Source organism: Xyrauchen texanus, chromosome 26 (genome assembly GCF_025860055.1).
Source record: "Xyrauchen texanus isolate HMW12.3.18 chromosome 26, RBS_HiC_50CHRs, whole genome shotgun sequence".
Taxonomy (NCBI): domain Eukaryota; kingdom Metazoa; phylum Chordata; class Actinopteri; order Cypriniformes; family Catostomidae; genus Xyrauchen; species Xyrauchen texanus.
The window spans coordinates 34,567,487-34,593,668 of NC_068301.1; the positions used below are offsets into that span (position 1 = coordinate 34,567,487).

At 37.5% G+C, this 26,182-nt stretch overlaps 2 protein-coding genes across 2 annotated transcripts in view; one reads left to right on the plus strand and one right to left on the minus strand.

Annotated features, from left to right (window-relative positions):
* Positions 1-994: 994 nt before the first annotated feature.
* LOC127619875 (mitochondrial folate transporter/carrier-like) lies at positions 995-21,179 on the minus strand. The gene is made up of 7 exons (XM_052092893.1): positions 20,795-21,179; positions 20,264-20,414; positions 14,690-14,775; positions 11,295-11,449; positions 5,899-6,012; positions 5,291-5,436; positions 995-1,568 (listed from the first exon to the last, which is right to left on the minus strand). The coding sequence occupies exons 1-7, from the start codon at positions 20,973-20,975 to the stop codon at positions 1,442-1,444; spliced, it is 960 nt and encodes a 319-aa protein (XP_051948853.1). The 5' UTR covers positions 20,976-21,179; the 3' UTR covers positions 995-1,441.
* A 3,552-nt stretch (positions 21,180-24,731) lies between these two features.
* rims2b (regulating synaptic membrane exocytosis 2b) overlaps positions 24,732-26,182 on the plus strand; it is a 207,412-nt gene continuing 205,961 nt past the window's right edge. Inside the window, exons 1-2 of the mRNA XM_052092883.1 lie at positions 24,732-24,969; positions 25,287-25,456. Of these exons, the coding sequence (XP_051948843.1) occupies positions 25,302-25,456 (155 nt within the window). The 5' untranslated portion in view covers positions 24,732-24,969; positions 25,287-25,301. The remainder of the gene's footprint in view (positions 24,970-25,286; positions 25,457-26,182) is intronic.

The following is a 26,182-nucleotide window of genomic DNA, read 5'->3' on the forward strand; positions in this document are numbered from 1 at the left end:
TGCAAAAATAATGTTTTCAAAACGACTTTGTGTAAACACCCCCTTCTGCAGTCAGATAGTCCATGCCATTGGTTGAGTAATGTTGTTGGGGCGGGTCTACGCGGGTCCCTCAAAACAAACAGGTCTTTTTATAGGCACAGAGAAACTGTGTTTACAGCTTTTGAGAAAACGTATTTATGAATGGCTTACTTATAGATGTCTCTGCATATTACGTTGGGATAGAAGTATTTTAACACTCAAAAGTTACATACTTCAGTTTTAAGATTCCATATTTTATTTTTTTAATAACAACCCAAGTGTCCCAATATAGTTTATACAGTTCATAAAACATACGAGTATTTTCAGACTAATGTGTCTTTTACATATATATCCTTTTATTAGATGTGTAAAAATGGCTTATACATATATCACCTTTTTTATTTAATTATTTTTGTGCGGGACTGACAATAGCACATTTCATATACATTTCTAATGGCCTCTCAGTTGCGACATAACATAGTTATTTTTTTCTATTTATCTTCTGTATTCCAGTTCAAATGTTCCTCTCAATTCAGCAAATGTAATCCACAGACATCTGTTTAAAATATGCTCATGTCCTCCAGTAAGGTATCAGTTACTGTCAGGCCTGTGTTCTATTATCCTGTAGAATTATGTCATTTCCTGAGCATGCCCAGTGAGTCTCGTCCTGGGCACATATGCCAGAGGAGATTTGCACAGTTACTAAAGGTAAACGAGTTCATTCTCTCATAGCTAAACAAATAAAGCAGCTGTTTTTTTTTAAATATCGTTAAAAAGACAAACATCTCCTTAAGAGAATTGCGTGTTTGGTGAACATGGTGTTGGGTTGCATTGTCACAGGATGGATTGAATCTGGTTTTCCATGACCTATTCTTGACTTCTTGTCATTGACAGCTTGAAAGCATGGTGTTTGTAACGTTACACTCTTTTATACCTTAATATTTATCAATCTGAGAGACAATAATGGACACTCATGCATCTCTGATTATTTTAATGTAACACCTTAATAAACAAGTTGTACTTTTATGGAGCTTTATTTATTTATGTTTGTCCTTGGAGCTTGAAAGCCCCCTTGTCTCCATCCACTTTCATCAACTCTTTTTGATCCACAGAAGAAAGAAATTCAGACAGGTTTAAAATGACATGAGAATAAGTAAATTATGACAGAGTTAAACATTTTTTGGGTGAACTAGTCAATACGTCCCAATAAATTCAAGTATCAACAATACAATAAATCTGAAACTGTCACACTGGATATGCACCTCAATTTTCTACTTTTCATTAAGTGCGTTCGAGTTTAGATTTAAACAGGAAATGTTTTACATTCCTGCTCTTCTCCATCACACATACATAGTCCTGCCGTATTTTTTGTTGGTCCATTGTTGCGTTGGTGAGTACGCACCCACATGCGAGTCCTGAGGATTTAGTGATACTCGCCCAACAGTACGCGTGACACGTTTTCAAACACCAAGAAGGTGATGCAGCACGCTGGAATGACTCGCACCAAGTTGGGGACCATCCCTTTGTAAAAGCCCTCAATCCCCTCATTGCTATAGGAAAAGTAAAACAAAAAAACATTGAATTGATGTAAAGTAATATCAGATGAGTTCAAATTACTCCTTGGAGTTGCATAATATTATCTGCCAAATGTGTATGTTTGCATTAGTGTTGGGGAAGCTATTTTGAAACTGTATTTACCAATTCTTTAATTACATATACAGTTGAAGTCAGAAGTTTACATACACTTAAGTTGAAGTCATTAAAACTCATTTTTTAACCACTCCCCAGATTTCATATTAGCAAACTATAGTTTTGGCAAGTTGTTTAGAACATCTACTTTGTGCATGACATGAGTCATTTTTCCAACAATTGTTTACAGAGAGATAGTTTTACTTTTAATTGACTATATCACAGTTCCAGTGGGTCAGAAGTACATACACTGTTAACTGTGCCTTTAAGCAGCTTGGAAAATTCCAGAACATGTCAAGCCTTTAGAAAATTAGCTTCTGATAGGAGGTGTACTGAATTGGAGGTGTACCTCTGGATGTATTTTAAGGACTACCTTGAAACTCAGTGCCTCTGCTTGACATCATGGGAATATCAAACAATTTCACACAAAACATTGTGGACCTCCACAAGTCTGGTTCATCCTTGGGAGCATGTCCATGTTCATCTGTACAAACAATAGTAATTAAGTAAAAACACCACGGGACCACACAGCCATCATACCGCTCAGCAAGGAGACGCATTCTGTCTCCTAGTGATGAACATAGTTTGGTGCGGTAAGTGCTAATCAACACCAGAACAACAGCAAAGGACCTTGTGAAGATGCTGGAGGAAACAGGTAGACAAGTATCTATATCCACAGTAAAATGAGTCTTATATCAACATAACCTGAAAGGCTGTTCAGCAAGGAAGAAGTCACTGCTCCAGTTTGCAAGTGCACATGGAGACAAAGATCTTGCCCTTTGGTCTAATGAAACAGAAATGTAACTGTTTGGCCATAATGACTATCGTTATGTTTGGAGGAAAAAGGGTGAGGCTTGCAAGCAGAAGAACACCATCCCAACTGTGAAGCATTGGGGAGGCAGGATCATGTTGTGGGGGTGTTTTGCTACAGGAGGAACTGGTGCACTTCACAAAATAGATGGCATCATGAGGAAGGAAAATGATGTTGATATATTGAAGCAACATCTCATGACATCAGCCAGGAAGTTAAAGCTCAGTTGCAAATGGCTCTTCCAAATGGAAAATGACACCAAGCATACCTCCAAAGTTGTGGCAAAATGGTTTAAGGACAACAAAGTCAAGGTATTGGAGTGGTCATCACAAAGCCCTGACCTCAATCTAATAGACAATTTGTGGGCAGAACTGAAAAGGCGTGTGCGAGCAAGGAGGCCTACAAACCTGACTCATTTACACCAGTTCTGTCTGGATGAACGGTTCAAAATTCCAGCAACTTATTGTGAGAAGCTTGTGAAAGGACCCTCAAAACATCTGACCTGAGTTAAACAATTTAAAAGGCAATACTACCAAATACTAACAAAGTGTATGTAAACGTCTGACTCACTGGGGATGTGATGAAAGAAATAAAAGCTGAAATAAATAATTCTCTCTACTATTATTCTGACATTTCACATTCTTAAAATAAAGTAGTGATCCTAACTGACCTAAGACAGGGAATGTTTTCCACGATTAAATGTCTGAGTTTAAATGTATTTGGCTAAGGTTTACTTCTGACTACAACTGTACCTACTAATTTTAAAACAACACAGAATTTAACTGTAAATACCAGTAACCACAGGTATAAGCCGTTGTGACACCCGTATTTCATTAAAATTATTAAAACATTTAAATGTCCTTAAGCTTCCATTATACTGATAAGACAAGTCAGACAATTATATATATTTATATTTTGTGTATTTGTATTTATTATTATTATTATTATTATTTCTTAATTGATTTAATGGATTTCTTTTTGTTTTAAACTAGAGACAAAAACAATTAATATGTGATTTTTGTTTCTATCATATTTGTTACATCAGGCTTTAAAGGTCATTATACTCCTGAGACCCAGCAATTCATTTTTATTTAAGTTTCTCTTACCCTATGCTTGCCACAGTAGTAAATTAGGGTGTATCTTTTTTTATCCACAATAAATGCACTTACTTAATATTTAACAATATATATATATATATAAAAAGATTAAAAAAACAAATTGTTGACTTTTGTACATCAAACTGCTTGCTCATTGCTTCCTCATTTGTAAGTCGCTTTGGATAAAAGTGTCTGCTAAATGACTAAATGTAAATGTATCTTAAGAGGAAACCCTGGGCTTTCCAGAGATAAGAAATGATTGGCCATGCCATCTTCATTTCCTTGGTCTATAGAAATATACATTGGATGACATTACAATTCAGCACAGCAAAATAAATATGAATAAAATATACTTTTTCCAAAAATGCAACATTGATGTTTAAAAATAGTGAAATTGTAAAACTTCTTTTTTTGCTGGGTCTCAGGAGGTTCTAGTAAGATGACATCATAATAGAGCAGTTCAGCTTTTGCCACTACCATTGAAGAATGACCCATTTAACCAAATATTTGACTATACAAAAGAAGACCTCAAACGTGTGCAGGGATTCAAACAAATCTGTAAATATAATTTTTAAGTGAGCAAAAACTGATTCACTAAAATGAATCGGATTTCCCATAAGCACAATATGCCAAAAAACAGAGAATGAAAACTGATATTATATAACTAAACCTTTACTTAAATACTTGCTTTTTTGAGATGGGGTTGAAAGTGGTGGGTCGGTAAATGTTCTTTGGTAATGTAAACGTCTCATGCTACGCCATTACTCAAATAGCTTGTTTTTGTTAAAGCTACACGATTTAGAAAAAAATGAAGCTACTGTGACATTATTTGAAAATGTATTTAAAGGGATAGTTCTTCCATAAATACAAATTTTCTCATCATTTACTCACTCAATCCCAGATACGTATGACTTTATTTCTTCTGCAGAACACAAATGAAGATTTTTAGAAGAATATCTCAGCTCTGTAGGACCTTTCAATGCAATAGAATAGGGTCCAAAACTTTGAATCTCCAAAAAGCACATAAATGCAGCATAAAAGTAATCCATAAGACTCCAGTGGTTAAATCCATGTCTTCAGAAGTGTTAAGAGCGTGGGAGAGAAACAGATCAATATTTAAATCCGTTTTTATTATAAATTGTCCTCCATGCCCAGTAGGTTGCGATATGCAAAAAGAATGTATATGACCAAAAATAAAAGAAGAATGTGAAAGGGAAATTGGAGACAGTAAAAAAGGACTTAAATATTGATCTGTTTCTCACCCACAACTATTATACAACTTCAGAAGACATGGATTTAAAAACTGGAGTCTTATGGATTACTTTTATGTTGCCTTTATGAGTGTTTTGGAGCTTCAAAGTTCTAATCACCATTCACTTGCATTGTATGGACCTACAGTGCTGAAATATTTTTCTAAAAATCTTCATTTGTGTTCAGCAGAAGATAAAGTCATACATCTGGAATAGCATGAGGGTGAGTATATGATGAGAGAATTTTCATTTTTGGAAGACCTGTCCCTTTAAGTTAGCTGCATTGCTACTTTTAGTTAGTTATAGATTTGCATTATGTACATGAGTAACAGAATTAAAAAATACAGTGACAAGCCAATAAATTGCTCTCTAAATTCCGTGTGATGGAGTTTAAAGAGAGTTTAAAAGAGAGTAAAGACCTATACCTCCACGTTCCCCTGATGACATGCACGATACCGCTGTAGTTGTTGTGTTGGTCCTGCAGGCGAGCACGCACCACCTGGTATGGGTAAGTTACTGACACTGCAAATATTTTGGAGATGGCTGCAATGGTGATGTACTCCAGTGGAGACTGAAGTAGAGAGACAGGAAAGTGACTCACCTCCATTAAAATAAATACCATTGCTGTTTCCAGTACACAATAAACTTTTCTTTAAGGTATAATACAGAGTCAAATGCCACATTATTGTTAAATACACAGCAATACATACATGATATCATTTGTTGAAGACACAGCCACCAAGTGTTTACAGACTCACACATTTTGAGTAGATGGTGTTGTTTATACAATTTTTGGAAAAGACTGCTGCACAGTTATTTGAATGAGCAAACAATCGGGTGCATGCTGTGCTATCATTGATTTCAGATTTCTGATTCCAGATCAGATGCAATGCGGAGCAGATTTAACCCAAAAGCCAAAATGTTAAGACTACCACAACATACATTTTCCTTTAATCTGAATTTTGGGATATGAAACTCATATAACATTATATTTTCCTAGTTGAAAAAAATAAGACTGGTTTCATTTCCTCACCAGCAGTGATTCAGATGGCATCTTCTTATATTTATTCTTCTCCCTCTTCAGGCACTCATAGGTCATGAACTGTAATGCAGCATGGGAAGTCCCTGCTAGCCCCGGCACAAAACCCTGCAGTGGTAGAACAACAAAATAAATACACACAAAGACACACACTCACAAAGCCACAAAAACATGGCTTCCTCACAGACTAACTTAATTGTTCAACTAATCTAGAATAGAATTAAACTAGACTGAATTGTATTTAAATATGTTATCATTTTAGGTCAATTTGGTGTGCCACACACAGACTTTAGTCTATATTTAGGCCTGATCTATACTCAACTCTTCAAGTATAGTACAATAACACCCTCTTGTGGCCCTCCGGTGAAACTACAATTTTAGGGAGAATATGTTGGATCACCCCTCCATTTAAATTCAACATAAAACATAGTTAGTGGCCCATTTTACTTCCGTAATATGACATACTTCCATGTGAAACAAATGTAGGATGGTACTTGGTCGTTCAGGAATTGGTTGGATTGTGAAAAGTGGGCGTTAAATAGCAGAACAGACCTGAATGTGAGTTTGCAATCAAATGTGGCAGACTACTGCCCTCCTGAAACATTTTCTGACCCATTTTTGCACCTACATTTGGAATTTTGGGGACATTTTTTGTCACTTTCAATGGCATTTTTGCACAAAGCCCCCATTCATTTCTGACTGTGGCCGATACCAATATCTAAGGTGATAGAAAAAGGCAGATAACCGATTAACTGGCTGAAAGTTTTTCAAATTGATTTATTGATTGTAAAAAAAAATGTCTTTAGTCTTTCCTTACTGTGACGGGAACAGACATAGAGGCTAAAAGAGTCCAAAATGTATTAAATCCCAGAAATAGTTTATTATGCAACCAAAATCCACATAATGACCAGGGGAAAAAATTATATTTAGGTGCATAATGTCAGATTTAAACAATAAACAAGCCCAAAATAAACAGATGACTCTTATTTTGAAATGTATGTGCTTTCAGCTTACACAAACACATAAGGAAAACAAAATCTAATCGGTTGACCTCTAATTTCAAAGGTAATACTTGTTTTTCAGTGTTTAGTTTGTTATTATTTGGTATTATCGCTGTAATCTTTACAGTGGGTACGGAAAGTATTCAGACCCCCTTAAATGTTTCACTCTGTTGTATTGCAGCCATTTGCTAAAATCATTTAAGTTCATTTTTTTTCCTCATTATTGTACACACAGCACCCCATCTTGAAAGAAAAACACAGAATTGTTGACATTTTTGCACATTTATTAAAAAAGAAAAACTGAAATATCACATGGTCCTAAGTATTCAGACCCTTTGCTGTGACACTCATATATTTAACTCAGGTGCTGTCCATTTCTTCTGATCATCCTTGAGATGGTTCTACACCTTCAATTGAGTTCAGCTGTGTTTGATTATACTGATTGGACTTGATTAGGAAAGCCACACACCTGTCTATATAAGACCTTACAGCTCACAGTGCATGTCAGAGCAAATGAGAATCATGAGGTCAAAGGAACTGCCTGAAGAGCTCAGAGACAGAATTGTTGCAAGGCACAGATCTGGCCAAGGTTACAAAAAAAGTTCTGCTGCCCTTAAGGTTCATAAGAGCACAGTGGCCTCCATAATCCTTAAATGGAAGACGTTTGGGACGACCAGAACCCGTCCTAGAGCTGGCCGTCCGGCCAAACTGAGCTATCGGGGGAGAAGAGCCTTGGTGAGAGAGGTAAAGAAGAACCCAAAGATCACTGTGGCTGAGCTCCAGAGATGCAGTCGGGAGATGGGAGAAAGTTGTAGTAAGTCAACCATCACTGCAGCCATCCACCAGTCGGGGCTTTATGGCAGAGTGGCCCGACGGAAGCCTCTCCTCAGTGCAAGACACATGAAAGCCTGCATGGAGTTTGCTAAAAAACACCTGAAGGACTCCAAGATGGTGATAAATAAGATTCTCTGGTCTGATGAGACCAAGATAGAACTTTTGGCCTTAATTCTAAGCGGTATGTGTGGAGAAAACCAGGCACTGCTCATCACCTGTCCAATACAGTCTCAACAGTGAAGCATGGTGGTGGCAGCATCATGCTGTGGGGGTGTTTTTCAGCTGCAGGGACAGGACGACTGGTTGCAATCGAGGGAAAGATGAATGCGGCCAAGTACAGGGATATACTGGACGAAAACCTTCTCCAGAGTGCTCTGGACCTCAGACTGGGCCGAAGGTTCACCTTCCAACAAGACAATGACCCTAAGGACACCGCTAAAATAACGAAGGAGTGGCTTCACAACAACTCCGTGACTGATCTTGAATGGCCCAGCCAGAGCCCTGACTTAAACCCAATTGAGCATCTCTGGAGAGACCTGAAAATGGCTGTCTACCAACGTTTACCATCCAACCTGACAGAACTGGAGAGGATCTGCAAGGAGGAATGGCAGAGGATACCCAAATCCAGATGTGAAAAACTTGTTGCATCTTTCCCAAAAAGACTCATGGCTGTATTAGATCAAAAGGGTGCTTCTACTAAATACTGAACAAAGGGTCTGAATACTTAGGACCATGTGATATTTCAGTTTTTCTTTTTTAATAAATGTGCAAAAATGTCAACAATTCTGTGTTTTTCTGTCAATATGGGGTGCTGTGTGTACAATAATGAGGAAAAAAATGAACTTAAATGATTTAAGCAAATGGCTGCAATATAACAAAGAGTGAAAAATGTAAGGGGGTCTGAATACTTTCCGTACACACTGTATGTTAACCGGCATTAAATTACTGGCAAGAATTAGATAGACCGTTTGACATACAATGGGAGTCTGTTTGTTGTTTAACATTAACAAATAGTCTGTGTGGTCTAAATGGCATCAGCCGAAAAAGAAAGTTATAACATTTTGATCATAGATTACAAAAATGTTCTTTGGAATAACGTGCATAGAATTGTGCACAACCAGACCTGGAATGTGTATTACGGAAGTAAATGGGGTCCATTTTGATTTCATGTTGACTTTAAGGCCCCATATACACCTAGCATTAACATGACTTTATGGCGATCAGATCGCTATCAGATAGCACATAGTAGTATTTTTGTTTTTGTGTTGTCTTTTCTGAGACTATTTTGCAGAGATGTGCCACTTCTATTAAAATGAATGGGAGAAATTGGAAGGCCCGCCTTACAGGTAAATGAGCCAATCACCTTTTAGATACAGACATCCCCTGCCAATCAACTCAATGAACGCGCATGTGCATTAGCTAAACAAGACCTGAAAATTGCATTTTTAGCTAAATCTGAGCTAAAGAAGCACAATTTATGAATCCAGTGTTGTGAAATACGTTCTTTGATCGTAATCTTGACCAACTGTTTTGGAGATTTAGGTCTTTCTCCATTCAAGTAGATAGGAGCTGCACTTTCATGACTGGAAATAGCTTCACGAGAACATTCCAAAGATGGCCGCCAGTGGACTGCCTTGCTAGAAAGACTTTGGCCTTCTTCTGTTAAGCCTTTAGTTAAAATGCAATGTGAAGAACACAATAGATACTGCCATCTTGGAATCTTGTCAACCAACCAATGAACAGTGAATTATCCTATTGGAATATGTCATCTCTCATATTTAGCACTTATAAAGCACCGAACGCGAGACGAAAATCATTGAATTTGCTTTGGCGACCTGAAATTTAAAATTAAATAAAAAAAGTTCAATTAAGAAAAACTCCTGATTGTCAATTGGTGATGGAAAGCATTTGAATTATCCATCAATGTTTTTAAAATACGCGAAAAGACTTTTCAGTTCCAACAGGCTCTGATGTAATATGTACAGTTGTGTTAAACTTGTAGATGTAGTAGTGGAATAGAACAACAACATACCCAACTGTCTTGTTCTGAGTAATTGACTCATTCATTGAAAGGGGCGTGTTCAAAATAATAGCAGTGTGTAGTTTAATTAGAGAACTCATTAATTCTGTGAAAAGACAGGTGTCATTAATTGTCCTTTATTAAGGAAGAAGGGAAGCAAATGTTTCACACATTGTTATAAAATATATTTTCTTCTGAATTGCTAAGTATAATGGAACGTTCCAAACATTTTTCGGAGGAACAACGTAATTTGATTCAAAAGTTGATTGGAGATGGGAAAACGTATAAAGAAGTGCAGCAAATTATAGGATGCTCAGCTAAAATTATCTCAAATGCTTTAAAATGGCAACAAAATCCCGAAACACACGGAAGAAAACAAGCAACTACTGTTAAAACGGATCGAAGAAAAGTCAGAAAGCGATCGGAAAGATAAAAGATGATCTATATTACCAGTAAGTACTGTTACCAGTAAGCTACCAGCAAGAAGCCCCCATTAAGCACCATTGTTGAAAAAACAGCATGTGCAGAATCGGTTAAAATTTGCAAAGGAACACATCGATTGGCCCAAAGAGAACTGGCGTAAGATTCTGTGGACTGATGAAAGTAAAATTGCTCTTTTCGGATCTAGTGGTTAACGACAGTACGTTCCCCCGGGTACTGAATTCAAGCCACAGTTCAATATGAAGACAGTGAAGCATGGTGAAGCAAAAATCATGGTATGGGGATGTTTTTCATGCTGCGTCGTTGGGCCTATTTATCATATACCAGGGATCATGGATCAGTTTGAATACATCAAAATACTTGAAGAGATTATGTTGACCTACGCTGAAGAGGAAATGCCCCTTAAATGGGTGTTTCAACAAGACAATTACCCCAAACATACGATTGAAGTGAGCAACATCTTAGTTCCAGACAAAAAGGATCGAGGTAATGGAGTGGCCAGCTCAATCCCCTGACCTCAACCCCATTGAAAACTCGTGGGTGACTTTAAAAATGCAGTTTCTGAAGCAAAACCTAAACATTCACAGGAACTGTGGAATGTAGTTTGTTCATCCTGGGCTGAAATACCTGTTTCTAGGTGCCAGAAGTTGGTTGACTCGATGCAACGCAGATGCTCAGCAGTTATCAAAAACAATGTTATGCAACTAAATATTGAGTTTGAACAGAAAATTGTCGACACTGCTATTTTGTTAATGCTTTGATTTGGAATTAAATGTGTTATGTTTCCACTACATTTGAAATATGGAAATAAAACTATTAAAAAATATTTGCACTTTATTAAAGCACTGCTATTTATTTGAACACAACTGTAAGTAGCGTTTTACATTTTGCGTGGGTAACTTTGATCTGATCGCTCTCTGATCACAGTGGAGATGCAATTGTCTGCAAGGTGTAGATGCAGTCCAGCTAAACATGTTAATTAAAGTTGTAAATGGGGCCTAGAATTAACACACATGAAATCTCTACTATACCTTCAACAGAATCTCTGCTTATGAAACAGATGAATGGGGTTAATTTAAAATCTGTAGATGTACCCTGTATAGTCCCGGGATACCCTCGTGACGGTATATTTTCACGAGGGCGTCCATCATTCCCTTGTACTGCTTCCGGGAAGGATCTGCATTGTACTGCAGCACCAGCCGGGTCTTTGTCACCCAGACCGGGTTGGTGAGGCAAAGCGCCAGAATGCCTAGAAACGCAGGGGAACATGGTACAGCCAGTCCAACACAAGGGCACCTTCAAAACCAACACTTTATCAAAGCCACTCGCCGTTAGCACTATGCTAGCTATGTTTCAATGCTTAAGCATTTTAACATTTAAAAGTAGCCATTATGAAAAATAATTCAGACTCGTTTTATCATAACGAGTCTAGAAATGCAGGCCAGGATTGATACCGTATTAGCCAGCTAACTGTCAAAGTTTGTAGTGTTAGTGTACAATGAAGTCATATATTCATGTTTTGATAACACTGTTTGTTAATGGTGAAGTGTGTAATATTTCAATGTTAAAATACTTTCTTCTATCCCAGTTTAATGTGCAGAGACAACTATAATTGAGTGATTTGTAGCTTGACTTCCTGCAGAGCGTTAAGGGCTGAAGGGGCAGTATGACTGTTTAGGAAAGCTCCAAAAAGCACATAAAGGCCACATAAAAGTAATCCATAATACTTCAGTGGTTTAATCCATGTCTTCTGAAGTGATCCATTGTTTCTGGGAGAGAACAGACCTAAATATAATTCTTTTTCACAGTACATATTGCTATTGCAGTCTCTCAGCACGATCATGATTGTAGGGTGCCTTAAATGACAGAACATTTAAGGCACCCTCAACACTTTAGCATTGTGGCGGCAAGATTTACACAGGCTAGCATCACTCACATTTTCTTTAAACAATGACATTTTGTTATATATTTCAAATTATTTTCCATTTTGTTTGATGTGCTATCGCTGCAAAAATGACACACTTCACCTTTAACTAAGAGCTTCTAAAACATTTAAGGCCAAAACATTCATATCAGTTCGTGTCAACATTGTACAGATATTATTGGTTCAGTTGTTCCTTTTAATGTTTGCTCTCTGCTTTAGAAAAATCTGTTTATTTCACTTCCTATACCAGATACCACAGTCTTGACTCTTCCCTATTCACAACGTTGTCAGTTTTGAAAGAGCCTGTTTCTGGAGCTGGGTCATTTCTTTTGTGCAGTACATTTTCATGTAATTTATTGGTTAAAATATTAAACTATTTTTTAAGAGATGGAAATCATATTAATCGGTTTTCTTTTATCACAATGTTAATGAAAACCAGCCATTTTGTATTTTTGGTGTTTCTTCCTTTTTGTCCATTCTCTAAATTTAATTATTAATTTTTTTAACATGTTTTAATGGGAATAATGTTTTAAATTAGTAATCTCTTTAGGGATGCACCGACACCATTTTTTCTCTCCCGATCTGATTCTGATCAGCCAACCTGAACTCTCAGTATCAGTTCCTTATCTGATACCATTGTTGTTTTTTCTTAATCAGTTTAGAATATCTATACCTCACTGTGTGGAACTGATTGGGGTGGGGTTAGTCTTTTATATGTGAATAAAAAAAAAACCATCTAACTACACACTGGGGCAGATTCACTAAAAATGCATTAAGCTTAAATGAGCCTAATTTAAATAACTGTAAATAATTTACATTTTTAAGACACAGTGCGGGTAGTGAATAAGATGCAGGTATTTGTGCTGAAATACCACACAAAAAGTGTTGAAACTGTTTAATGAATCAGCCTCATTTATTACAAAAAGCGTGGTGGAATGATCCGGGCCTCCAGCTCGTCATCGTCGCTACTACAGCGCATGTATGTGTGGTAGTAATTTGAAGCTGAAAGCTTGTAGCTTACAACAACTGAGCGACATTGACCATGGATCATTCAAAAAGGCAACCCTCAGGGGAATCACCTGTTTTCAAAATAAAGAAAACGAGAATGGAGAAGAGTCTACAAGTAAAAAACAACATCGGATTGGCTTTTCAGATGTGGCGACAACTCCAAGATCTTAAAGGATTTAAAACTGAACATGAGATGGAGTTTTCTTTCTTTCTTTCCTTCCTAAAGTGGCGCCTCTTCGCAAATTGGTGTTCTTCCCGATCTGAAGACCGCAGAGGTGCGCAGTCGGATCACGATAAGGCCCTAGGAAAGCACAACCTGATTATCAGGTTTCTAAGAGGCGCCTGGAAGTTGAACCCTCCCAGGCCATGCCTGTTCCCCTCATGGGATCAATCCATGGTCCTTGTGGGCCTCCAGAGAATCCCCTTCGAGCCTCTAGAATCAATTAAGCTACGTAATAATAATGTCTAGGTTACTAGTGTAACCTCCGTTCCCTGATGGAGGGAACGAGATGTTGTGACCCCCTAGCCTTGCCTGCTTTTATACCCGTATGTCTGGGGGGCGGGACATGCAAATTCTGTTCGCCAATTTGCCATTGGCATTTTTCATATTCAGAGGTATCCGAGGCTCCCGAAAGAAGCCCCTTGTGTCACTATAATCAACACAACGTCTCGTTCCCTCCATCAGGGAACGGAGGTTACACTAGTAACCTAGACATTATTATTATCAATAATAAAAAGAATAATAAATATTTGAATTTCATTGTAAAATACTAATCCATTTCATTCGTAATTTCTTAACTTTAAACCCTGGGGCTTTTATTTTGACAGAACACTCCAGAAAACAGTGAACATAGTGTGTCTGTTTGTGGACTGGTTCACAGTAGTTTAATATACTTTTCATTCAAAATCTGGTAAATTGCTTTAATACAGTTCCAATCTCAATCCATAAGAATCCTATGTGCACAGTATGTGTGTGAAACAACAGTGCACCGCTCATTTACTGAAGTACGCTAAATATGTAAATGTAGCCTTTTGAGATTTATGCAGCTGTAGTATGTCTTCGAAAGACTTTAAATAAAATGCATGAGTCATATGGACTACTTTAATGGTGCTTTAATGGTTCTTTTATGCCATTTTTGGAGCTTGGTGTAACCCCATGATTAACACACAGTATCAGATTTGGATCAGATTCGTCAGACCGATTCTTGATCTGCCAATATCTGAGAAGAAACCGATCCAGGTATCGGATAGGTACATCCCTAAATCAATTAACAGGTTTTCCTATATTTCTTCAATATCAATTTCCATCCTGTTTTTATTTATCAAAATCCTTTGAAAAAAACAAAAGGTAATTCCTTACTGAAAGACTGGTACACCTTTAATAGAAATTAAATAGGGTTCAAAAGATACAGCATAAGAGGATTGACCCAGCTAGCACTGGAGAACAAACTCATCTCCAAGGCCCCTGACACTGCAGTTGTACCATTCTCATAAGTGAGCAATAGCTGTAGCTGTTTAGTTTGTCAACCACACAGGTGGCTCTTTTCTCATACTGACCTGCCTCTGCCGCAGACACCAGGTGTTCACCTGCAGTCAGCTCTGTTTGCCGCCCCTCCTGTGTGTATGCTTTAATAGCATTATAACTGTAGGAAGACAAAACAGAGCAACATTACATTCCTGGAAGCCATATAGCACTTGGAAGTCTATTGTAAAGTGATGTATAGTGCACTGACCTCACTTCATATAGTAATTTGTTATTGAATGAACATAGGGATTTTTTTGGAGGGTAAGGTTACATTAAAGGAATAAAATAAATAGAATTATAAAAAAGAATTAAAAATAAAAATGCTGTCATAATGTACTTACCCTTATTTTGTTCCAAACCAGTATTACTTTCTTTTTTCCATGGAATGCAAAAGAAGCGCTCTTTGCCGAAAGTCTGTGGATCTTCAAAAATGTCAAAAAAGCACTATAAAAGTTGTCAATATGACTTGTGCAGTATATTTCAAGTCTTTTTACAATTTGATAGCTTTGTTTGAGGAAAAGATGACATTTAAAGTATGTAATTTCTGTGATTCTAGCGCCATGTTTTTAAATCAGATTTTGAATACACCACTCATAAACAGGTCACTCAAAAATAGACACAGGAAATGTATAGCTCCACAGAGACACAGTGTTTACATTTTTCAAGAACATTAATCTATGAATGGCTTACTAATACAGTTGAAGTCAGAAGTTTACATACACTTTGGTTGAAGTCATTAAAACTTATTTTTAACCACTTCACAGATTTCATATTAGCAAACTATAGTTTTGGCAAGTAGTTTAGGACATCTACTTTGTGCATGACATGAGTCATTTTTCCAATAATTGTTTACAGACAGACTGTTTCACTTTTAATTGAATATCACAATTCCAGTGGGTCAGAAGTTTACATACACCAAGTTAAATGTGCCTTTAAGATTCCAGAAAATGATGTCAATCCTATACACAATTATTAGCTTCTGATAGGAAGAATACTGAATTAGAGGTGTATCTGTAAATGTATTTTAAGGTCTAGCTTCAAACTCAGTGCCTCTTTGCTTGACATCATGGCAAAATCAAAAGAAATCAGCCAAGACCTCAGAAAAACAATTGTAGACCTCCACAAGTCTGGTTCATCCTTGGGAGTAATTTCCAAAGGCCGGTACCACGTCCATCTGTACAAACAATAGTACGCAAGTATATACACCATGGGACCATGCAGCCATCATACTGCTCAGGAAGGAGATGCATTCTGTCCTAGTGATTAATGTAGTTTGGTGCGAAAAGTGCAAATCAATCCCAGAACAACAGCAAAGGACCTTGTGAAGATGCTGGAGGAAACAGGTATACAAGTATCTATATCCACAGTAAAATGAGTCTTATATCAACATAACCTGAAAGGCTTATGCCACTGCTCAAAAGAAGCCACTGCTCCAAAACCACCATAAAAAAGCCAGACTACAGTTTGAAAGTTCACATGTGGACAAATATCTTTCTAGCAGAGATGTCCTCTGGTCTGATGAAACAGAAATGTAACTGTTTGGCTATAATGACATCATTATGTTTGGAGGAAAAAGGGTGAAGCTTGCAAGCTGAAGAACACCATACCAACTGTGAAGCATGGGGGTTGGCAGCATCATGTTGTGGGGGTGCTTTGCAGGGCCAGAATTCCAGCAACTTATTGTGAGAAGCTTGTGGAAGGCCCCCAAAAAGTTAGACCTGAGTTACACAATATAAAGACAATGCTACTAAATACTAACAAAGTGTATGTAAACTTCTGACTCACTGGGAAGCTGAAATAAATCATTATCTCTACTATTCTTCTGACATTTCACATTCTTAAAATAAAGTAGTGATCCTAACTGACCTAAGACAGGGAATGTTTTCTATGATTAAATGACAGGAATTGTGAAAAACTTTAAATGTATTTGGCTAAGGTGTATGTAAACTTCTGACTTCAAATGACACTGTCTCTGCATAACTTGGGATAGAAGAAAGTAGGTTGACACAAAAAGTTACATACTTCAGCTTTAAGCCATTATTCACAGAAAATGTTCCCACAAGCTGTGGCTCTCAAATCTCAGGTGTGTTTGTGCCAGATTTGGCAAAGATTATGTATGATGCATGTTTCACAGATGAACGTGACGTAATGTAAAGCTTAAATATGCAGAAGCATGGATGGGTTATCAATTTAAGAGCTATGGCGGAGGGAAACAAATTCTAAAATCTGTAATGTCAGCTTAAATTCTGGTCTGTTTCTCACACAAAGCTATTGTATGGCTTCAAGACATGAAATACAGGCATACTGTAAGTTGTACTACTTTTATGGTGTTTTTTTTTTTTACATTTTGGAGCATGACAGTCCTTGGCCAATGTATACTTTGTTTGAAAAAGTGGCTTAAACATCTTCAAAACATCTCCTTTTGTGTTCCATGGAAGAAGAATAAAGTAATACAGGTTTGTAACGGCATGATAAAAAAAACAGAATTACATTTTTTGGGGTGAACTATTATTTTAAAAAATATTGTTAACTGTGAATTTAAAAAAAGACATTAGTGCATAACAAAAGCTATTTTATGGCATTAATGCAGCTCTATTTATATTTGATATAAATTACATACATTTATACTATAGAAAAGTAAACTAGGGCTTTCGATTTAACACATCAAGTCTGATTAATTATATAAAAGATACTGTGTTAACAAAAATAACGAAATGAATCATGCTTCCTGACCTGTATGTAAATTTCGTGATAGAGTTTTTCCTACCATTAGGGCAATTCAAGCTTGAAGTATATGTAACTTTATGTTTGTACATGTCACACCACGGCGGGTTCACACATCCGCCATGAGTACAAGCGAGGTGTGAGGGGAGCGGTTGTGTTGACCTTTCACATTGGCCACGTCTCTTCTGTGAGAAACAGGAGCGCCTCTGTGCAGGAAATAAAGTTATCTAAGGGGTCCTACACCAAATGTTTTCTTTAATAAGGTCTGTGACAGGGCGGAGGGCAGGGCCGGGTCATGATGCTGCACACCCGGTCCCTTATCAGGCTAATTAAGCCTCCGAGAAGGATAAAGGCTGACTGCGGACGGTGGTGCGACAGAGAGAACATTTACGGGCAGCTGACCGTTGTGTGTTTATGTTTGTGTCTTTTGGTTTATTTCTTTATTGAACAATTTTTTATATTGTCAAGCCAGTTCTCGCCGCCTCCTTTCCATTGTTCCCTTTACAAGGTCGTAATAAGCTGAGGTTACTGCTGCTTCAAGGACAACAGCGGGCAGTCACATACTTCAACTTTATCAGCACACTTGGTTATGATTGGTTAGTGTTGTGTCAAAGCTGTACACCTACATACAAAGAATGGCAAAAGGTCCGGCAGTTTATTAATTCTTTACTTTATTAATTTGCATTTAGTTTACTTGCATGCAGACATATACATTTGGGTGTATTATATATTCGATTTTAATACTTTTGATTGGCTTTTGTGTCTATTCTATAATCTCCTGATTATTTTTGTTTTGTACTGCACGAAAAGCTGAGATCAGCATGAGCCGCACGGCAAAGATATTCTCAACGCCAAAACTATCAGCTCACTGCCGCTTCTGGGACGACTCACGCTTGCAGTGTAAATGGTGTCATCTGTTAATATGGGTGCTTAAAGGAATATTCTGGGTTCATTTCAAGTTAAGCTCAATTGACAGCATTTATGGCATAATGTTGATTACTACAAAAAAAAAAAATCGACTCACCCCCCCTTTTTTTAAGAAAAGGAAAAATTGAGGTTACAGTGAGGCACTTACAATTGAAGTGAATGGGGTCAATCTGTAAATGTTATAATAATCACTGTTTCAAAAATATAGCCACAAGACGTAAACAATATGAAAGTTAACATGATTTCAGTGTGATAAAATCACATACTAACCGCATCTGTGTAAAGTTATAGCCAACTTTACAACTTCATTGGCATGATGACGTATTGCCGTAAACCCTGAAACTCTAACATGACCCGAAAAACTGTAATTTAAATTTTTTTAGAATTAATGTAAGTGCTTTTATAAAATTATAAGCTTCACATTTCTGCATTTAAACCCTCCAAAAATTGGTCCCATTCACTTCACAACTGTAACTTCAATTTTTCCTTTTTTTTATACCAACGTATGGATGAGTCGAAATTAAATCTTGTGGTAAAAAACATTATACCACAAATGCTGTCGACTTATTAGCTTAACTTGTATTGAACCCTGAATATTCCTTAAAAACCAGTGAAATGCTCAAATAGTGTCTTATTAGGAACACCTGTACACTTAATTCTCCAAGCAAATATCTATTTAGCCAATCATGTGGCAGCAGTGTAATGTATAAAATCATGCATATAGGGGTCAGGAGCTACAGTTAATGTTCACATCAACCATGTGATTTCAGTGATTCGGAGCGTGGCATGATTGTTGGTGCCAGATGGGCTGGTTTGAGTATTTCTGTAACTGCTGATCTTCTGGAATTTTCACACACAACAGTCTCTAGAATTACTCAGAATGGTGCCAAAAACAAAAAACAACCAGTTCTGAGGCCAGAAATGACTTGTTGACGAGCGAGGTCAACGGAGAATGGCCAGACTGGTTTGAGTTGACAGAAAGTCTACGGTAACTCAGATAACCACTCTGTACAATTGTGGTGAGCAGAATAGCATCTCAGAATGAACAACAAGTAGAACCTTGAGGCGGTTGGGCTACAACCGCAGAAGACCATGTCGGGCACATTATTAGGACCATAGTGTTCCTAATAAAGTGCTCAGTGAGTGTAGATGATAATTCAAAATATCCCAAACGGAACAGGAAAATATGTCCAGTAGAACAGGACAGATTGACGAACATTATTGCAAAATGGATAGCAGTCAACTGTTGGCTTATGTTCAAATAAAACAAACAGTTTATTGACTTAAAAAGCCACTTTTTGTATTGTGCAATCAATGCCACATTACTCGTCTGCCACATTATATTCAGTTATCTTTAATAAGGGGCCTTTCTCAGTAAATATTGATATGTGATTAATTGTGTTTAATTTGATTAATTAATCAGCATGTCATGCAATTAATTTTATAAAAAATTCAATTGACAGCCGTAATATAAACCTCATAAATCTTTGCTTAGGAACTATAAATCTTTTCAGATCGGTTGTTCCGGTCAGTTCTGCACCTTTGCCTCATTTTTTTGAACAGCATGACTCTACAAACAAAATATTACACAAGTTCTTTGATATCACTGACCACTTATCAACTAGTTTTGAAAGACAGAGAATAAATAAAACAAAAATGGCTTATCGCCGCTACAGGTCTGAAATGAGGTCAAATAACTATACGCAGTATCTTCACATCTCTTCAGTATCAACTGACACAGCACTGTTGGCCGTTTCTTTTTTTGGCATGTGATCTATAAAGGCTCCATTACTTTTCAAGAAACCGAGTAGGACTCCCATACTGCATGTGCCGAGTGAACGTGATCAATATCAAGGCAATAAACGCTGAAGTTATGTTTGGATTTGAGTTGAAGTATGTGCAAACAGGAAATTCCATTCTGTGCTTCCCTTTTTAAGACATCTTCGACTACTCACAAGAGGAAGTACAGGCCCCATGATGCCCCAGCCCCCCAGATGTTGGGGGTAACACCCTGATAGAGACCCCTGATCCCTTCTAGCTTCCAGATGGTCTTCATGCAGTGCAACATGCCATCGTATTGGGGTCGCATTTGCAGACCGTCACTTACTGGAAAGAGTGAGAAAGAGACAACAGATTCCTACTTCTGTCTAAACATAACCACAAATTATCCTAAAATAGGCAATAAGATGCCAGTGCAAATGTAAAACATTTAATCACTTTGTTTTGCTTAACCTCTGAAAGGTTTTTATTTTGTATTTTTAGCTTTGTCTTAAAACCTTGTAAGCTGCCTACCTAGACAGCATACTTTTTATGATTCTGAAACAATGCTGGTAAAACGTGGTATCACACTTAATCAAAACATTTTGATATATATATATATATATATATATATATATATATATATATATATATATACTACTTATATGCTTTTCCATCTCTCCAGGGTTTGAGACACAGCCTCTGTACACAAGGGAACATGTACTGACCTGCAAACCTTATTTTGACCAAATCCAGGGGGTGTAGCACCATTGTGGAAATAACACCTCCACTGAGTCCTGCTGCAAGATTTTCATATTTGATGTGTTTAAAGAGTCGCAGGAGGCTTGCAGAAATGGAGAAAGATGAACCAGAGGAGTCTGCAGCGACGGCCGAAATGGTCGCGGTCATGTTTGTTTACTTTGTTTACTAGACAGTCGCCCTGTGCACAGTCAAATACTCTTTATAAGAGCAGACAGAGACACGCTAGTTATAAAAAACGATCTTATAACTAGTCCCATAAAATTAAAGAACCACTGTTGGGCCATTATAGAGAGCTATCGTCTGACCTACACTCCTCCACTGCTAGTGAAGGTAAATAACACAATAACAGGGCATGTTGACGCATGTCAGTGGGCGTGGCAAAGAGCCAACGGCAACAGCGAATCTCCACAACATATGCCGTGACGTCATTTAGAGACTAGACCGCTCCAAATGTTGTACAGATCTGAGTGTGTATGGATTTGCGATTGAGGGCGGACTCCCTCAACAAACAAACCAACTTCTGTTCTTCTTTAGTCGAATACAACCCTTACATCTAATATACTGTCAGTCAACAGTTTGCACACCCTTGACAGAATGTATTTTTCTCATGATTTTAAAATAATTTTAATCTAAAGGGTTGTGCTTAAATGCTCGAAATAAGAGCAATATTAATTGCACTTATGCTAATAGTAATAATAATAATAATACATACATACACTGGCAGCCATAATGTTGAAATAATTTACAGATTTTGCTCTTATGGAAAGAAATTGGTACTTTTATTCACCAACGTGTCATTCAACTGATCACAATGTATAGTCAGAACGTTAATAACATAAACAATTACAATTATAAAAATTTTTTTCAAAATGTTTGAACTACTTCAAAGAGTTCTCATAAAAAAAAAATCCTCTATGGTTTAACTAGCAATGACAGCTTTGCAGATTCTTGACATTCTAGCTGTCGGATTCTCCAGATACTCAGGTGGCATATCACCCCACACTTCCTGTAGCACTTGCCATAGATGTGACTGTCTTGTCGTAAGTGTAAGTGAAAGGTGGGTTGTTTATAATAAGAACAAAATAATATTTTATATGAAATGTTAATAAGGCTTGTATATTTGTGTAATTATATTTATGTATTAATGCATGCATATCTTGCATCCTGTAAGATTTGCCTTGACATTATTGTCAGAGATTATATCTGGAGCTTTGGGGAATAAAATGAATCAGTCTTCCCCCTAAATTGGCCTATGTAGCTATAGGGTCAGCAATAACTATATGCAGAGTAGGCAGTTGCATCAGGGTGAGGCCTCAAAATCCCACAACGGTCGGGCAGACCCAAACAGCTTGAATGAACAGTGTCATAAACTAATGAAACTAGCTATTTTGACTTGTTTGAGTTAGATACTTTTGCAAGATATAGTCAAATCAATCTGACCTTTTGTACAAAAAAAGGTAACATGGCCAATGTCAAAATTGAATTGAAAACAATTAACTAGTGCTTATTACCACTGGTGAAACTGCTCATTGTGGATATCAGCACTTACATTTGTATTGGAAAAAAACAATAATTGTTGATATAAATATGACAAAATGGAAATTTAACTAGTAAAAAATAATATTGATAGACCTATCTATAACTAGTAGAATTTCACAATAATCTGTCATTCATTCTTGTTCAAAACACAATTACAGATTTGTATAATGTGTTGAATTTCCAATTTCTTGTGTAGTGGAGGTGTGGAAAGGCACACCATTAAGATTTTTTTTTTTCTGGTCACAAATTGTGTCAAGATTGAATAAAATAGAGAAAAAAAGAATACTTTTGACCACTTCAGCAAAGGGTTAACAATTTTCTGTTCATTTCATCTTTAATCATATTTGACATTTCATAACATGTCAAGTACTCAATAAAAAAAATGATCTCCATTGTAAATGGATCAGTCAAGTTGAACCCACTTTGAAGAATTTTTATAAAAAAATCTATCATCCTTAAATCTTTAATCAACTTTAAATCTTTAATTCAACAAAAATGATGGGTGCCTTTACCCCCTGCATCAAGAGGGGCTTATTATCCCAAATACTATCCTTTCACTGGACAGTTATTAAAAAAAACTTTTGATACGTAATTTGTTTAAATTTTTATATATAATTTCAGGGATTCTCATCAGCCACATATATTTGCAACATTTTAAAAATGACTTAATATCCGATCAAATGGCCTCAAAACAAAACTTTATACATTGCATGCAACTTTAAGCTGGCAATTTACAAACCCCTTATGAAGAAACCACAGTTTGATCCTGGAGAGTTGGCTAATTATAGACCAATCTCAAAGCTCCCATTTATGTAAAAAAATCCAAAAGGTAGATTCCTTTCAACTATGTTAATATTTACATTTAAGTGTTATATGTGAAGAATTTTATTCAGGATTTAGGCCCTATTATTTTACAGAGACTTCAGTTATCAGAGTTGAAATTACTTGCTCTTATTATCTGATCACAGCTGTATTTATCTTCTAGTGCTTTTAGATCTTAGTGCTGCCTTAGACACAATAGATCACAAAATGTTCTTGGATAGGCTTGAGAATTATGTTGGCATTTGTGGACAGACATTAGCTTGGTTTGGGTCCTATTTATTTGACTGCTACCACTTTGCTGTATAAACGAGGAATTGTCAGATCAAATTAAGTTAAGTATGGAGTGCCACAGGGATCAGTTTTAGGTCATCTGTATTTCTCTTTATATATGCTTCCCCTGGGGGACATTATCAGGAATAGTGGAATTAGTTTACTGTTACACAAGCGATACACAACTTAATATTTCCTCGAAAACTGACAAAATATCCCAATTGTCCAATTTAGCAAAGTTTGTTTGATATCAATTTGTCCTTTGAAAAACACATTTTGAATGTTTGTAGAGCAGCATTCTTCCTCCATGTAAATGTTCCTAAGTTACAAAACATGCTTTCTATTTCCCCCTATACCCCTATTGGGCTACCCCTGTTTTTACCACTAATGTTAAAAAGGTAGTTCATTATGATGGGTAGCCTATTTAGTGCTCACAAGATGCGCTACCCCTATTAAAGGTAGCTCATGCTGAGGAAGAAGCACGTTCCATCAGACAAACACAACAACTAAAACTACCAGTAGGTCATCTTAAGTAGATTGTCAGAACACTGGCACTGCACCGCTGGTATTTAGAAATGTAATTAGACATATCTGTAATTGTGTTTTGAACAGGAGCAATTCAATTTTTGTTATTCAATGATTGATATCAGGAATTAACTTGTAATTATTTATAAAAAAAAAAAAATGATCATTTGTACTAGTAAGACGTACATATGATATGTGAATTTGGGCTGAATGATAGATAATTGTGAAATTTGAATAGTGAACATAGTTATAACATTGAATAGTTAATTTTGGATAATAATGGGCATTTCTTCGAGAACTTTAATATAAAAAAATTAAATTTTTACTTGTGCAATTGTAATTACTGATTGAAAAAATGAGCACTTTCACTTGTAGTAGGCCTACTTCCATTCCTGATATCAAGTATTAGCATTATAACTAGTGAACTTTAAATAGGAGATATCTATAATTAACTTCCTGCACGTGATTAAATGTAAAAAGTTCTTGCAGTAGAAGTCTGCTGTTGAGGCATCGACAATTTTATAGCCAATCTGTTGTGCGTCATTTTGGGCAGGTGAACATAAAACAATCATAGGCAATTAAATAAATAGTATCGTAAATTTCTATCACTCCACAGCCTATATCACAGCTCAAACACCTCTCGCGCCTCCCGTCAATGAAAGCGTCCGGGCGCGCGCACTTCCGTTAGCCCCCGCCCGCGCGTGCGACCGGAGCGTCTGATCTTTGTCCTACGTCAGACCCCTCGCCCCGCCTCGCTCGCTCACCTATCGGACCGTTTCCACTATTGCATCCATTTTTGTGCATTCAAGAATTCTGTTGGAGTTAACAGCAGCCGGGAGGGTATCAAGGAAAGTGGCGAAAGCGAGGACACCGACAACCGCAAAATAAGTGACCGCGGGCCGCGCCATTGGACGATGCGCGAGAGCTCTCCATAAGAGCAGCAGCCATGGGTTAGACTGCTTTCACCATGATTGCAAAATAAAAGGCAAGCACTCGATTTCTCTACACAGTCGAGCAGATGGCTAATGACAGGCATGGTTGGGATGCCCTCAGATTCAGGAACCCTGAGGGGTTTCTCACACCGGTTGTTTTTCTAAGCCAATTCCGTACCGTACTACAGGCACCTATGCTGTCATGGGGTTATTTCGATGTATCCTAATGTTGATATGTATACTAAATGTGGCTCATTTCACATGCGTAAGCTGCAGTGTGGGGACTACAACGCTATATGATGCAAAGATATTTCCCCAGATGTTCACATTGATTGTATTTAATTTACTGCTCATGTTTTGGTCCTTTCAGCACCCACACCTGAAAATGTCTGCCCGGGGTGGCCCGGCCGCAACCCCTGCGGCTCCCGCTCAACCGGACATGCCGGACCTGAGCCACCTCACCGAGGAGGAGAGAAAGATCATCCTCTCGGTCATGGACCGACAGAAGAAAGAGGAGGAGAAAGAGCAGTCCATGTTGAAGTAAGCCACCTGATTGTGTTCAGCACCCTTAATAGGGAACCAGCAAGCTGAGGGCTCAATGAAGGCTAGCGTGCGCGTGTGTTGTGCTGCAGTAAGAGTGAATGGTGGAGCTTGTGGACGATGGCTGCATTTCAACACGCCCGTGTCTCTTTAAAAACGCTCCCTTGTCATTTTCATCATGACTGTCTCCTGAAATTTAATACGTATGCTTACGTAGACTGTCAATATTAGGCTATTGTTGACACGAGCTCAAAATACACGGGTTAGCCACCAGAGAGGCCAATGTCAAAGCGCCTCAGAGGGGTTATCGCTCGCGCTGTGTATGTTTATAGTTTTTCGCGCTGCTATTGTGGTAATATTCAGAGTTGTTATGGTCATTTTGTGTGTATCGCCACTGGGTTGGGTTAGCTGTGGGCGCCATCTTCGCTAAAAATGCCGTCAGCTGCCGTTTACCAGAGATTACTACGCTTTTTAATCTGTGCTGTCCAATAGGTCACACGTTAAACATTAAAGCGACACCTAGCAGGACGATATTTGTGCGATTGTTCCTTCTCGAGCACAGGCAGCTGTGTGGTTTCAGCACCACGGCGCTGTCCACTCGTGCTCACGGTACGGATGTGTGTTTTCCCTTTAGTCACTGCATGTGTGCGGTAACAACGTTATGTGTGCTGAAAGAAAGCTCATCCTTCCTGTGTGTTAGGTGTATGTATGCCTTATTAAATGCAA

What these genes read in the sequence shown, in the direction of transcription:
- LOC127619875 (XM_052092893.1), bottom strand. Translation starts at nt 20,975, where the DNA reads ATGACCGCGACCATTTCGGCCGTCGCTGCAGACTCCTCTGGTTCATCT. An exon ending in TGGGGCCTGTACTTCCTCTT is followed by an intron (nt 14,776 to 20,263) that starts GTGAGTAGTCGA and finishes GTCTTCCTACAG; the next exon opens with TTATAATGCTATTAAAGCAT. An exon ending in GTATCCCGGGACTATACAGG is followed by an intron (nt 6,013 to 11,294) that starts GTACATCTACAG and finishes CTACCACTGCAG; the next exon opens with GGTTTTGTGCCGGGGCTAGC.